The 15,477-nt window shown below is 38.4% G+C and overlaps 1 protein-coding gene across 2 annotated transcripts in view; it reads left to right on the top strand.

The window, feature by feature from the left end:
* Positions 1-52: 52 nt before the first annotated feature.
* LOC145468727 (dystrophin-like) overlaps positions 53-15,477 on the top strand; it is a 29,233-nt gene continuing 13,808 nt past the window's right edge. Inside the window, exons 1-14 of one of the 2 annotated variants that reach the window (XM_081452428.1) lie at positions 53-188; positions 358-424; positions 3,296-3,357; positions 4,108-4,182; positions 4,701-4,914; positions 6,315-6,400; positions 7,044-7,123; positions 8,918-8,995; positions 10,456-10,567; positions 11,882-11,936; positions 12,355-12,394; positions 13,032-13,103; positions 13,496-13,644; positions 15,271-15,348. In XM_081452428.1, the coding sequence (XP_081308554.1) occupies positions 173-188; positions 358-424; positions 3,296-3,357; positions 4,108-4,182; positions 4,701-4,914; positions 6,315-6,400; positions 7,044-7,123; positions 8,918-8,995; positions 10,456-10,567; positions 11,882-11,936; positions 12,355-12,394; positions 13,032-13,103; positions 13,496-13,644; positions 15,271-15,348 (1,184 nt within the window). In that variant the 5' untranslated portion in view covers positions 53-172. The remainder of the gene's footprint in view (positions 189-357; positions 425-3,295; positions 3,358-4,107; positions 4,183-4,700; positions 4,915-6,314; positions 6,401-7,043; positions 7,124-8,917; positions 8,996-10,455; positions 10,568-11,881; positions 11,937-12,354; positions 12,395-13,031; positions 13,104-13,495; positions 13,645-15,270; positions 15,349-15,477) is intronic. The other variant, XM_081452430.1, reaches the window with a different exon arrangement.

Raw genomic sequence — 15,477 nt, 5'->3', positions numbered from 1 at the left:
GAATTCTTGCAATACCGCTGAAGATGGAGGGAAAAACGCGGGCGGATAAACAACGCTGCTTGGATTCCAAGTCGATGAGTGTTTTGGCAAACAAGCGAAATGTAGAGCTTTGTAAACAAATGTAGAGTTACCTTCACCACTTTTCCCGTGTGGCTTTGAAAGAGAAAACATAATGCCTGGGATTACGAGTAAGTTTCTGTTCGAATTCAATGAAATTCCGTAAGATCAGTCGCTTGAACGTCGCTCGTTTAATCACCCCCAAGCTGGCAAAATTTTTGGCGTCCTTTGCTGCTAATAAGCCTCATTTGTAAATAACTGATAGATTCTTTCGATTTACACTAAGCCTTTCTTTTTTAGTGATAGGAAAGTTGCCTGACGGTTGGGAACGCTCTGAAACGACCAACGGAATCCCATATTACATCAAGTATGTGTGGTATACGAGCTATTTCACATCCTTTACATTTCAACGAAATAAGCTTACTAGTGGATCGAGTAACTTACTTCATGAATTTCTTTATTACACCACCCTTAATATCTGCATCCATGCAGTTGTGTGACTTGTCGCATTTTGTTCCCCAAAATATATCACATATTCTTGATTTCAAAACGTTCATGCTAAGTAGTGATGGGAAGTTTTATAATGGCCTGCACAGGAAGCAACTGATAAATGCATAACTTAAACTTATTTTCCGTGTACTTTGTTTACGAGTGCAACTGTGAAAACGTGACATTCTGATAACACTTCCCCTGTGTTTTAATAATGACACAAGATGGCAGAAAAAAAAGCCATTGGAAGCTAGATCCTCAACTGACACATAAATAACGTATCTCAACTGACAACTGACACATAATCAAAGTATCAGATCCTCCACTGACACATAAATGAAGTATCTTCTTCTTATCTTCTTGTTCTTCATGATTGTATCTCGCTCCCAGTGCTAGGTAAGCTTAATTATTTATACATGTACTGTGCATGATATCATCACTTAGAAATGGTAAGTGATGATAGTTATTTTCTGTATAAGCTTACTTATTAGGATCACGAGTATAACATTACCTTAGTCCTGGGTTTAAATTGTGTATTAAATACAATAATAATTTGCCTAAAACTACTCTGTGATTTTACAGCCAAGGCTACAATTCAAACTTACTTGTAGATACCTCTTGACAAACAAGTCATTTGTTTCAAATTTCCCTTCTTCAAAGCTGAGAAGCTGGTGTTAAAAATGAGACTTTGGAATTGGATGCAAAGTGCATTGTTGATTAAATTCATCGCACAGCTATATGAGAATTTGAAGAAATGGGACAGGTCACCTTAAATTTTTGTCACACCATACAATTACATACTTTTATTTCATGTCCCCTTGGGGCTTTTCAGTCAAATATATTACAAGATAAAAGTATAATAATAATAATAATTTATTTCTAGCGCATTATATTAAAAAATCTCAATGCTCTTACAGAATAAAAATGAGAAAAATGATAACGAAACCAATATAAGGAAAATATATTAAATTACAATGGATAATAAAATACTAAAATTCATTAAATACTAAAATTCATCATAAGATACTAAAATTCATTATAGAAATACTAAAGATCATTATTAAACAAAAACATTTTAAGCTTAGTTTTAAACGTATCCACTGATGGGGCACTTCTCACATCAAGTGGGAGGCTATTCCACAGTGCTGGCGCACAAGATGGAAAAGCGCATCCCCCGTAGGTCTTTGTCCTAAACACCGGTATGTACAGTCACAGGTGATCATTATTTGAACGAAGACACCTTATCGGTTGACGAAGATTAATAAGTTCCGCCAAGTTCCGCCAAGTTTATTAATAAGTTCCGCCAAGGATATGGAGTAAATACCAGCTGTCAACAAATTAGGGGGCCCGTCGATTTCTTGTAAACCAGCTCAGAACAAGTGTTAGTTCTGGGTTTCTGGTAAACCCAAATAGTGAATAGCGAATAGTCACAAATAGTGAACAGCGAAAAGTCCTGAATAGCAAATAGTGCGAATAGCCTTGAATAGTGGTGAATAGTGGCAAATCGTGGCAAATCGTGGTAAATCATAGCAAATAGGGTACCCAGGATCTCGCAATCAACTTTGCAGCAACGTAGGATGGGATTTTCCCACTAAAAAGCGCAAACTCTTATCAGGACAAAGGGTGTTTCTAAACATAATTTCCTCTGTTTTAACCAAGTGCTGCAAAAGCGTAAATACGTCTTTATTAGGTTATCCTTGTGTTTTCTGTATTCTTGATGTCGGCGATGGACAGCCCTAGCCTGAGTCTGGAGAAGAAAAGGTAATAAACTCACTGAAATTCTGTTGCTTATTTGGATAATTAATTAACGCAGGATATTAGATCTAAAGCAGTGACTATTGACGACTCTTCATCACTATTCACCACTTTTGCTACTACAGTGTATTCGCACTATTCAAGACTATTCGCACTATTTGGGACTATTCGCTATTCGCTATATGCGACTATTCGCTATTCACTATTCGGGTTTTCCAAACACCCATTAGTTTTGCTGGATCAATTTCAACTTGAAAGTCTTCATTTCATAGATTCTGTCAATTTCGGTCATGTTGTTACAGAAAATAGCCAATATCACATCCTCTCTCACAGACTGAAGTATTTTGGTTTGAAACATCTTCCCCACTCCTCTGGTCTGGCAATCCCAGTCTAACCTGATCATACTATTATGTTCTTTTAAGAACTTTTGTTTTTGATCCCAGAACCCTTTATTTCTCCTTCTTCTCCTTCTCTGGAAATTTCCAATAAACATTTCTTAGAGTTCTGGGTATGGATATTTGATAGATTGAACTACATGAACATAGTAAATTATACATGTACAGTAATAGTAGTGGGTTATTGACCAAGCATGAGGTCAAGTTGGCTGGATATACATGTATGGAGAAAAAAGAGCAAGGCCAATATCCAGCTATCTTGACAAAACAAGCTTGGTCAATAAAGGATTTAAATCATATGGAAAAAGAACACGTTTTTCTTGTGGGACACAGTGGGTAAATCCAGGTGTGCAAGATACGTCATGTACGTGTATAGCGCCATCTTGCATCTGCGTGCAGTTATAGCTAGCCATATAATAATTGAATATAGAGTTCATTTTGGATTGACAGGTATATAATTATCCTCTAATATGTAGGTTATAGCCCGACTGCCCAGGTCACTGTGTGATGTTCTTATACTCTGACAGAAATCTAATCTCTTGGTACTATACTGGAGTAGACTTTTTCAAACCTAAACTTTTTTCTTTTTACTTTAAAAGTCACGAAACAGAGAGAACTCAATGGGATCATCCAGAGATGGTCAGTTTGATGGAGGAAATAGGTAAACAAGTCTTTGGATTACTCATAATAAGAATCTTTTAACAAAATGCATTAATTACAAACAGCCAAAAAAGCACTACATGGCCCATGACAGTTTCTACCTCTTATTACTTAATATTGTCACCACAGAGTGTTTTCACTTCTAATCAGCATCGAAAAGTAATTGGTTTTGCATTTCTTCACTATACAATTAGCTTAAAAATCTTGCACTACTTTTTCATCCAATCAGTAGACTGTAGTAACCAAACTGATCAGTACAGCCCATTTTCCCGTGCTTATGTATTAATTTATTGTGAGTTTTGAGTGGTTCTTTGGATTACGTGTACTGTATCTGTGTCCTTTGTAATTTTCTAGAGTGATTACTTTCAATTGGTTTTGGTTTTACAACACTCCATCAGTTGAAAACTGTTATAAGAATCATTTGATGCAAATTCACAAAGTCACCCTTACATGTACATGTAGTCTATGGCCAGTTGTAAAATACGGTCAAGTATCGTAGTTGTCTTAGAACTGACTTAGTATTCGGTAACGTTGCTACTGACCAAGAGACCGACAGTACATGTATATCTACAATAACCATGTATCAAGATTGCTCTTACTGAATTGACCTCTTAGACAAATTAAAAGACTATATTACGCCTGCATTCACTAGTAAGATCTATTTGAGATCCTATTACACCCAAATTACTGTTTAGTTAGTGTTTCCAGATTAGCAATAATAATAAATGTGATTTTTATTCATCTATTGTAGAGAGTTTGAGTAACATCAAGTATGCTGCATACCGCACGGCAATGAAACTAAGAGCTATTCAGAAGAAAACTCAATGTAAGTTCAACTTTCACAGAACATAACTATATAGTCAGGTCATGTTATACATGTATGAATGTACTGTCGTTTTAACAATTGGTTACACACGGGCATGTGTACACAGTATTAATAGCAAGAACAGAGTACATGTATGCACCCAGACAGTTTGTATGACAAGGAAGGGGTTAAGTTTTTCATATGCATAATGCTGTACATGTATAATGTACTGTCTCAAATGGTTTAATACTTAAAATCATCTAGAGCCTGTCGATAGCTGGAACAAGGCTGACAAATTTTTAACATAATTAAGACAAAATTACTCACTGACTGACAAAAAAGTCCAAATTTTATTCATTTAGCTACATTGCATATCCATCTACAGCACTGTATGTACCTGTAAATATTAATCCTAGCTATTGAATTTTTGCTGATTTTATGTCAACTGGTGAAATACTTATTAATAATGCAATACATGTGCATGTACAGTATGTCCAGTTCTAAAGACTGACTATTGTTTTGTATCTTTGTTTCTGTAGTATACATGGTTGATTTACAAGTAATAAAAGAGTCCCTGAGACTGGAAGGAATTGAGAATGGCTATGTGGAGGGAAACCTGTCTGTACCTGAACTTACAAGAAACATTGCCAATATCTTTGACAATCACAATCAAACTGGTAGCCGTGATGGTTCCATAGATGTCTCCCTTGCAAGTGAACTGGTGCTTAACTGGATTCTGAATGTCTATGACCCGTAAGTACAGAAATATTATAAGGTTTGACGCAATAACAAAAACTACAAAACTGAAGTTGGATATTTGCTGTATAATTAAAATTTAATGTAACTTCTTTCTTTGCTGTTGTTAATTAAATTTTAGATGACTTCTATGTTACGTTCACTTGGTGATTATGATTAGTAATAATTTAGTGAAGTTGGACTGAGTGGAGAACAATTCAGGGAGCAATCAGGTGATTGGTTTCAAAATTGGACAAGCACATAGTGCGAAGGCGATTTGAAATGAATCTGCACAATTACTTCCTGAATTATGCAACACAAAGTCCAATAACTAGTTATATTGTATCAATGAGTCAGACAAATTTCAAAATTAAAAAAAGTCGTCTGAGCACTTCGTTTGAGGTATAGGAATAAGTGCTTTCCATAAGTTTTTGAAACTGTAGGAAGCATTAACAAGGAAGCCATTATTTTTCTAACTTAACTTAGATAATAATTGCCAGTAATAGTAATTTTGGACTGAGTGGAGTACAATTTAGGGAATAAACTGGTTAATGATTTCAAAAATGGATGAGTGCACAGCGAGAGGGCAATTTGAAATGAATCTGCGCAATTACTCCCTGAATTATACAACACAAGGTCCCATTATTTTTACTTGGTTATGTCTTTACTTGTTTGTGTATTTTTTTCTTAGTTTGTAAAGCACCATGAACTTAGGATATGTCACTATATAAATATGATTTATAATTATTATAGTAATTGGACCAAGTGGAGTGCAATTTAGGGAGTAATCATGCGAGTAATTTCAAAAATGGACGAGCGTGAAACGCAAGGCTGATATGAAATTAAGAGCAGGATCACTCCCTGAATTGTACGACACAAGGTCCAATTAATAATTAATCGTATCTATAACAAATTTACCTAAATTTCGGAATTAAAAATGTCTTTTCAGAACTTCTTTTGAGCGAAAACGTCCGTAGCGCTTTTCATAAGTTTTGAAAACTGTGCGAAACATTGCAAAAGAAGCCATTAAAGCGTGTGTAATTGACATGCGAATCAATTGGGTTTCCACTTAACAGGTATCCAATTACAAAAAGTTCAAATTGGATACCTGTAATTGGACACCCATGTGATCACGCACAGATTACATGACAAATAAGCGCGAGGAGAGCCAATCACGATAGAGAATTTTGTTATAGATATGATTATTATTATTACTATTATTAATTACTAATCGATCATATCAATTTTAATTTATTTAACAAATTTCAAATGTAAAAAAAGTCTTTTGAGTTCAATGTTAAAGTACAAAGGTCAATAGCACTTTCCATTAGTTTTTCAGGGAACATCAACAAGGAAGCCATGATAATTTTTCTATTTTAAAATATAATTGCCCTAATTTTTTTTTTTTTAAATTACAGGGGAAGAACGGGTTTTGTACCAATTCTTTCACTGAAGGTTGGTCTCTCTGTGATGTGCTCTGAAAAGGTTCAAGAAAAATACTCCTGTAGGTGTACACAATGTACTGGACTAGCTTTAAATTGAATTTAGTTTGCTAGTAATTTAGTTGGTACATAAACATGTTGGTTGATACAAATTTCTTTTAGTACATGAGGGTCATTGGATTGGAGAAGTGAGAGTTGACCATATCCCGGGAGGTGGGACTCCCAAATGAAAAGGTCGGGGAGGCTTGTCTTTAAATTGGAATTAAATCCTTAAAGGAGACCAATCTGGGCGTGGTTCAAGCTTTATTTGATCCCTGAAGGATACCAATTAAAACAACATATGCTTGATTACCAGCTGCTGTTTAAGAAAGGAGCCCGGGCTACCAGACCAGACTCGAGAGACCAACAGAAATCAAGCCTATTGTAAACACAGAAATAGGAGCATTTCTTTTATTATTATTTCTTCGATTGCACCCTAAAAGATACTTTGACAGCTAAAAATAGACTCTGCACATGGTGTTTCATCATGAGCACCCTAAGTCAAAGTGAGACCAGAATCCTTGATTTATACCCCTAAGCGAGACTGACCTTTTCCTATGGGAGTACCCTCCCCCCTCCCCCTCCCCCTGGAACTGTATCATTGGGATTCAGTTTTGATACTGTATACCTTAAATATGTCAATAAACATGTTTGTTTTTTCCAAAGATTTGTTTTCACAGTTTTGTAATAGCCAAAGATTTTTGGACAGAAAAAGGCTGAAATTGTTCCTGCAAGAGATGTTACAGGTACTGGGATGGTTCCAGGGTGTATTACAAAATTTAGCTGGCTTAATTTACGCAAAGGGTACTTAGAGCAGTTTACAATTGAGTGTCAAAAGTACTCAGGCAATCACTTGAATTGCCTTTGGTTTTACTACGGTTTGAGATTGGCTTTGTAGTCTTATTGGTAAGTAACTGGTTTGGTTTTGGTTTTACAGCACTCAATTGAAAATTGCTTTATTGAAACTGTGTGGCTTAAACCAGATTTATCTTGACTGTGTTTTAGCAAGACCTTCCACTTCTGGTTTCAAGCCCAATGATTATATCTTGACTGAAAATCCCTGCAGCTGTGAAAATACCCATAACTGGGTGAAATAACCAGGGTTGTCCAATATACACAATCTGATATGGTTCAAAAATAAAACAACTTTTGGATCTGTACGGTTTAACAGACGGTAAAAGACTGTTTACGATCTGTGTCATAATCATTGTTCTGGTCTCCTAGTGGAGAATTGGGCTGTCGCCTCTAGGCTTCCAGGCTGTCTGATCCTCTGCAGCTGGTGCCACCTCGGCCCAAGATTTTAATCCTTTCTCCTTAAGCTCTCTTTTCACTGTTCTCCTCCTGTTGAGTTGTGTACGGTCGGAAAATTATACCTAGTCCCCTTAATGAGATGTATTTTACGGACCATATACGGACCGTAAATTGCGTTTACGATTAGTACAAACTTACAAACTGTACGGATCGACAAACCGTTTCACCCCCTCGCTCAAATATTACACACATGATTTATACTCCAAATTCCCCTGATGAGGTACAATTTTCTGATTGTATAGGGACTGAAAACTGTCTTGCACGATCTGTCAAACTGTATGGATCATTGAGTTGTACAATACCGGTCAAAGGATTGCAGCATTACACGCGCGTAAAGCGCATGTACTACACGCACATTACACGCAGTGTCCACGCACCTTACACGCAGTTTCGAACCGTATCAGTTTGTATTGGACATGACAACCAGTTGTGCCTAAGATTAACCAACTTTCTCACACACTCATTTGCCCTCTCCCTAAACCATCCAGCTAGCCTTCCTGTGCGACACTTGAGAGATGTGGCCAATATATTATTCCATTCCAACGGCATTAATCTGAACCAAAAATTCTGAAAATGGTACCATGTACCTCTCAAGGTTGTCCTCTTTTCTTTAAAGAAAAGGGGACGGCTGACCGCTTCTCTGCGAGCTATTTTGTGAGTAGCTGTACAGCTATTCAACATTATTTCTGTCGCTGACCACTTCGCTCCGAGCTGTTGTTTTGTTGAGTTATTTTCTAGGCTGATCGCTACTCTCCGAGTTCTTTTATCCGCGCCGTTAAGGTTCAATTAAATTTCTGTCGCATTGTTGGGAATTGTTCTATTGTGGTATAGTATTCAAATTGATTTCTGTCGCTAATCGCTAGGCTTCGAGTTGTTTTGGTTTCTGGATTCAAAATATGTTAGCTAACCTCCGAAAATGCCGTTCCATTCGTCGTGTTGAATTTTTTTCATTGAATGGAAAGCGCCTTATATTTGAAGAAATGTGTCAAACATTCAACTCTGCCCTTAACAAAGGCGTGGCTCTTTAAAGAGCTAACGTCATCGCTGTTAATTAATTGATTAATTTGTCTATTTATTTATTTAATTATTTTATTTATTTATTTATTTCGATTCTCTGAGGCTGTCGCTGAAGGGATAAAATGAGTGTGTGAAGAAGAATGCTGACCAGTGAAGTGCTCTGAATACATGTTCAAACATTTACCAAGTGTATGTTAAAATTTTCTGTCTAGATTCCAAAGTATATTGACGAGAGTACCTCGTTCAGTGGATCCAGTGTGGAGCCAGCCGTTAGAAACTGCTTTGAAAGGGTAATGTAGCCTTGAGTTCTAAATTTTTTAATCTTAATCTGAATTTGAATGCTATTTAACAATTAGACCCGTAGCCCGCAAGGGCTACGGGTCAATAGCCCATGAGGCGAAGCCGAATGGGCTATTGACCCGTGGCCCTTGAGGGCGAAGGGTCTAATTGTTTTAGTATCACCCAACTAGTCGGACAGAAAAGGCAATAATAAAGTTAGCAAATGCAAGTTGAAGAAATATTCATTTGGGAATAAAACGAAAGAAAGCGTCACGCTCGATGGCGCCAATTTCGCTACTCGATGGCTATTACTTATAGTCCCCTAGTAGCGTAGCCAATCAAAATGCAGGATTTGCATTAGTCCACTAGTTGGGTGATACTAATACAATATATACTGCTTTAAAATGTGAATCACTCCCTGCGATTTGTGTACCTGCCAATTGTTGCTGAGTCACAGGCGTTACATGTTTTACTTTGGAACTGCAAGGATTTTCTAAGAAGGCCCGACCATACCCGAATGCTTCCGAAGATTTCTGAAGGCATTCCAAAGATTTCCGGATACGTTTCAAATACTTCACATTCGCATAAATTCCCTTTATATGTTTCGCCAAGCGGATTAAAGGAGTCACGTCAACGTTTCAGTGCGCATCTTGAAACGTTGAGCCTAATTTTTTCAGGTTCGCCGTTTGTAATCTGCGTTAATCTTCTCCATCCTTGACCATCCTTGTTCCATCACATTTTTACATGGCAAAGGTTGCCCATCCCTCCGTTATGGTTATTAGCTCTTTGGTGTTTTTCTATCTTAGTTAACCGCTATTTTCAGGGTCAAGTTTGTACGTGGTCAAAATAACTCAAAAATAACGTGATTGAGTTCCTTAATCCCGTCGCCAGTACTTCCGCATACAGGCTAGAAGGAAGTGTACCGTCATTTATATGAACTCTTTTATTGGTTAAAAAAATTGTTATTTTTGAAATGGGTTTTAGTTATTAAGCTAGCTCAAAGTTTTCAGCTACATGTAGGCGTGAGATTTTTTTTCCATAGGTGCCACTAGGCTTGAGATGAAAGTTTTTGACCCGCAGGCATGTACAGAGCGTTGGCAGGTTTACATTTGGTTAATTCAGAAGGTTATACCTTTCGTTTCAATTAATCATAAATCTTTGTTGCAGTATGGAAATACAACATCGAAGTAAGTGATACGTATTACCGACAATTTACCGACATCCTACCGAGACGTCACCGACTGTTGGCCGACTGTTTGCTTGTTGGCCAAAACCTGTCGGCGGTCTTTCGGACAACAGTCGTTCCACAGTCGGCCAACAGTCCACCGATAGACGGCTGACAGGTTATTTCGGGAACTGTTCTTCACAATTACCACATCTCTTTGTCATGGGCAGAATTTTCAATCTGCTCCCAGCGTTTGTAACGTCAGTGGACTCTGTATCAAACATGTCTTCTTTGTTGTTAACACAGGTCTCCATACCAGAAAGAGTGTCTGCCGACGAGTTTCTTGAGTGGATGATTGCGGAGCCACAAACTATAGTGTGGCTACCAACACTTCACAGATTAGCTGTGTCCGAGACAGGTACAGTCTGGGTGACACCAAATTTTTCAATTTCGTTGTTTGTAATCCGTGTCAGTCTTTTCCATCCTTTAACCGTCCTTGTTTCTCTAAGGTTTATTATTATCGCTTGGGTGTTTTTCTATCTTAGTAATCTATTATTTTTAGGTTTCCTTCAATTTAAAGGTAATTTTGTACCTGGCCAAAAGCACTCAAAATACCGTGACTGAGCTCCTTCAAGCGGTAACAGAGAGAAGTGGCCGCTTGTAGGAGATTGCACCCCTCGCACTAGACAAATGAATATTAATGCCATTACAGTCGAACCTCTCCGCAACGGCCACCTTGGGAACAGAGTAAAGAGGCCGTTGTAGATAGGTGGCCGTTATGGGGAGGTAGGGGTGTAACATGACACCTGTAATAAATATATCAATAAAACAGCAACCAAACAGCAACAGAGACCAACGACCTGCGGTACGGATCAAGTCGCGCCACCTTTTACAATATAACATGGGGTTTTGTAAACACCGTTCGTCAGTCGTTGATTAACTGGCTAATGTGGAGAGGTTATTTTGGTAGTTCGGGACGCGCTTTGGTGGCCGTTGCCGTTGTGGAGAGGTGGCTGCTGTATAGCGATTAAAATAAGAGTGACTGTTCGGACCGTCGCCAGTACAAAAAAAAGTGGCCGTTGTAGGGAGGTGACCGTTGCAGAAAGGTGGCCGTTGTAGGGAGGTGGCCGTTAACGGAGGTTCGACTGTATAAACAACAACTACCGATCTCAAGTCATGACGGAATAAACAAAATAAAATATAGGCTTGACACGCATTCATACAGACTCTGTAAAGAGCTGTAGAGTGTGGGTTTGGCCGCCAAAAGTAGCATTGTCTGTTTACAAGGGTTTCCATTAAGAAAGCTTCGCCTACAAAAAATTACTTAGCTATGAGGCTTATAGAAAAAGAGTGAAAAACAAAAACGCCTTGAGGTCAAAGGTAGGCATACCACAAGTCGACTTGTTCTTCAGTTAGCAGAGAGTCGCAAAATGAAAAGATCGAGTCGCGAGACTCGCAAGGAAGTCTCGCTAAAAACGGAAACCAGCTTTTAGAAGTGACTTGTAGGCTCTCTTTATTCTGGCTTCTGTTCGGAATTCGGGAAAGGAGCCTAGTGACTAGGTTGAAGGGTGAATAATTCAGTAGGTTTTTTTTGTTTATTCCCCTAAGCTTCGAATCCTAGTTCGAATTTTACTGTATCAAAATTGGCCTTTATCAGGAAAATTTCTTGTAAGCTAATAATCGGATGATACGGCAAAGAAGTTAACACCATGTTTTACTCTTTTTCACACAGTGAAACACGAGTCGAAATGCAACGTGTGCAAGATGTATCCTATTGTGGGTTTCAGGTAAGTCCACAACCTTTATGACATTTGACCAGTCGTGGAAACAGTTTCCAGTTACAGCTCAGTGAAATCCCGTGAAATCCCGCCGCTGCTCTGAGAAAACCCACGGTTTTGTCGACGATGTTGTTGCTAGGTAACAAGACCTAACTAGATCGCGTGATGCTTGCCACTGAATGCAACCTCGTTCTCAGGGTCGAGATAGGACCCTGGGAACGAGGTTGCATGTTGGCCTGGTAAAGTTCTTTCCGCTTGCCATGAACGCTCGCGTTATTTTTCTACTGAACATTCTTAGGTGGTGCGCCAAATATTTGGGAATGGGTCACTTGCCTTCTTGGCTGTGATAAGGAAATGAAGAAACAAGCTTGGCACTCTTTTATACTGTATTTCTGTCACTCTTACGGTACGTTTTTAATTTCACCAGATATCGATGCTTAAAGTGCTTCAACTTTGATCTGTGCCAGGTGAGAAACTGCATTTTATTTATGGTAGTCTCAATCATGTTGTGGCTGGCTCAGCTCCAGTCTTTGTAGTGTCTGCTAGTTTTTGTTAGAATATCCCCTGGACAGGTTGCCTAGCAGCTCCTATGGTACCTATTTGTTTACAGGGTACTTTGGAGGTGCTACGAGACTCTAATGTCTCACGCAAGAATACAACACAATGACCCTATCCCTGCTCGATTTGTTGTCCTCTGATTGTCAATCCGTTCCATCATACGAATCGCTGGAACGTACAACATACACTTAACTTCTATCCTGGCAGAGGCGCTGTGAGAGTCCAGTGTCTTAACTCTTGTGCAAGAACAGACCACAATGAGCCTCCTGTCCCTAGACCGTGTTATTATTAATCACCTACAACTTATATCCACGCACTTTGTGAGATGAGCTGTGAGAGTGCAGTGTCTCGTGCAAGGACACGACGCGATGACCTCACCAACGCCCGATCCCTTGTCCCTTGAACGTCAAGTCCAGTCCAGTAGACGAATCACTTCAATCAAGAAGATAATTTACAGCATAAACTTGATTTACAACCACATAAGTTTATAAGTTTAGGCTGAGCTCGATCGTAACAGTAATTATACCGTTATTTTGTTTCATTCAGGGATGTTTCTGGTCTGGCCGTGTTAATAAGCAGCACAAAATAGGCCACCCCACCCAGGAGTACTGTCTTGTGGTAAGTTCTATAGCTGCCATTGTAAAATATCTGCCACGTTTTCCCCTCTCCCCAATTTTTAACACGGAAATCTCTCCGATAATAAGCCCCACAAACAAGGTTTCGACTGAGAACTTTTTCTTGCCTTTAGTTATGAAAGAAATAGAAAACGGCTGTCTCTTCTTGTTTAAATAGCCTAGTCTATCTGAGTACTCGACGAAAACGTTTTGTGGAATTCAAAACACTGCAAGCTCAGGTTTACAAAAAAATTGTGAATTTTCCCATGCAAACTTAGTTCATGTTTGCCTTAAATTCATGTATTCACCTACTGAGGTACTGAACTGTGTTTTTAAAATTGAACTTCCGAATACACTTATGTAACCGATAACTAGCAATTAATTTTTCTCAAACAGTCGACGCAGAAAGAGGATATAAAAGACTTCGCCAAAGTGATGCGTAACAAAGTGAGCAAGAAAAAGAAGAAGGCGCCTGAACATCCCTCCAAGGGAAGGTTTATTCCAATTGAAATGGAAGATGCGACACCTTCTGATGGCGAAGACGAGTAAGTAAAACAATTTCGTCTGTATACAGAATCCGATATAAAAAGGTGCCTAATTGCGTACAGAAGGATCATAGGTGCGAGCCCTGAGTACATAAATGAACTGTCACAACTCACCTTGCATTACGGCGACTGAGCGCGCAGTACGAGCGGCAGTCAAAACTGAGCTGTCCAACCGAAACGACACGATAATAACCTTTTTCTTCACAGCTAACAAAAATAAAGATAATGCTTAAGTTGCTTTGGTCTCTTCTAATAGTTAACTTGAGAATTCCGGGTTTAATTTTATGGGGAACAGCATATTTTGTTCAAAATAACACAACTGTTATCCTACCTGGCGACACTCTACGAACTACGAGCGAGTTGCCATGTCGGACGTTGGCTACCCATTTTTGGCGCCAAATTGCAAGCTTGGAGACACAAAATGTTTCATACAGGAGGGACTCCTGGTTTCATATTTTTCACTTTTTAACAATCTGATACGGTTTTGGGAATTGTAAATCCCTTTTCATGAATATTTAATGCCATCTCCAGTGAGAAAAGTTGTCCGCTTTCAATGCCTTTTCTCTTAACTTACATTGACGTCAGGACAGGAAAGGTTTTCCTGCCTGCTGAATCCTGATTGGTCAATTCAAATTTCAGGCATGCCAGCCACATGCAAGGTAACAATAGTAGAAATACACGTGGTGCTAATTGAATAACACTACCTGCAAGATATAATTGAGTCAAGGAGGGTGGCCGCACGTTTTCTTCAAGAACTTTAAAATGTTGGAATCACTTCCCCATTAAAATACGCACCTCTCAATCTGTAAATATTTTTAAGAATTTACTATATAAACATTTTAGATTAAGTCAGCTTAGGGAGAGGATTTTTATTCCATTTTTAGACAATTATTTTTAGACTGAGTACTGGTAATGTCGAGTATTTAATTCTTAACTTAGCTTTTATATCATGTTCATATATTTGTATATTTAGATTTTTAATTTAGGTCTCAAAAAATATTTATGATAAGTCTCCTTTAATTCTTAATCGAGGGCCACAGGTTTATTAGTTATACAACCATTAAGTGTAACCCTCTTTGAATAAAGTTTGTTTGTTTGATTGATTGATTGATTGATTGATTGATTGATTGATTGATTGATTGATTGATTGATTGATTGATTGATTGATTGATTGTATAGCAGGGATTGAAATACAAGTATCGTATATTCGAGCGAAAGTGGCTGAAACACTAAACTGCTAGAGCTTATTCAGGTTTCTGAAGAGCATAAACGGCTTGTCTTAAGGTGCTGTGTCAGGTTCTTATTTGGCGATTACCTAGTTATTCTCGGTGGAAAGAAGCAACAGGAGAAAGAAGTCTCTTGTTCAAGAACTCAAGACTACTGAACACCTTGGCCAGAGCTTGAAACGTGAATGCTCGATCCGGAACCGAAAAGCGCTGAACATTACGCCACCCTGAGACACGCACAATTTCAGGATAAACTTTCTTTAAACCATTTTTTTATTATTATTCACGAATACTAAATTTTCGTTTAATTAAAATGTTGGTGATGTTGGGAGGATGGTTTCTTAACTGTTAGACTATTTAATTCTGAGAGGTACAGTTTTAAATTTTTGTGCTATTTTAGTACGGATTCCGTGGATGCTTCTGTTCCAATGAAGGTTTTTCCAGGAACACACGACAAACTTGGAAGTTATGCAGCAAGGTTTGTGCATGGAGTCTGTCTTGAATTCCCCCCTTCCTGCCAGCCTCATTCCTCCCTCTTCAGTTCATCCCTCGCTGCCTCTGTGCCTCTCTGCCTGCCTGTTTGCCTGCGTCTAGCACTTCCTAACTC

This window comes from Orbicella franksi, chromosome 14, assembly GCF_964199315.1.
Source record: "Orbicella franksi chromosome 14, jaOrbFran1.1, whole genome shotgun sequence".
NCBI lineage: Eukaryota > Metazoa > Cnidaria > Anthozoa > Scleractinia > Merulinidae > Orbicella > Orbicella franksi.
The sequence above is the reverse complement of the archived record's forward strand: the minus strand, read 5'-3'. Positions and strand labels throughout refer to the sequence as shown.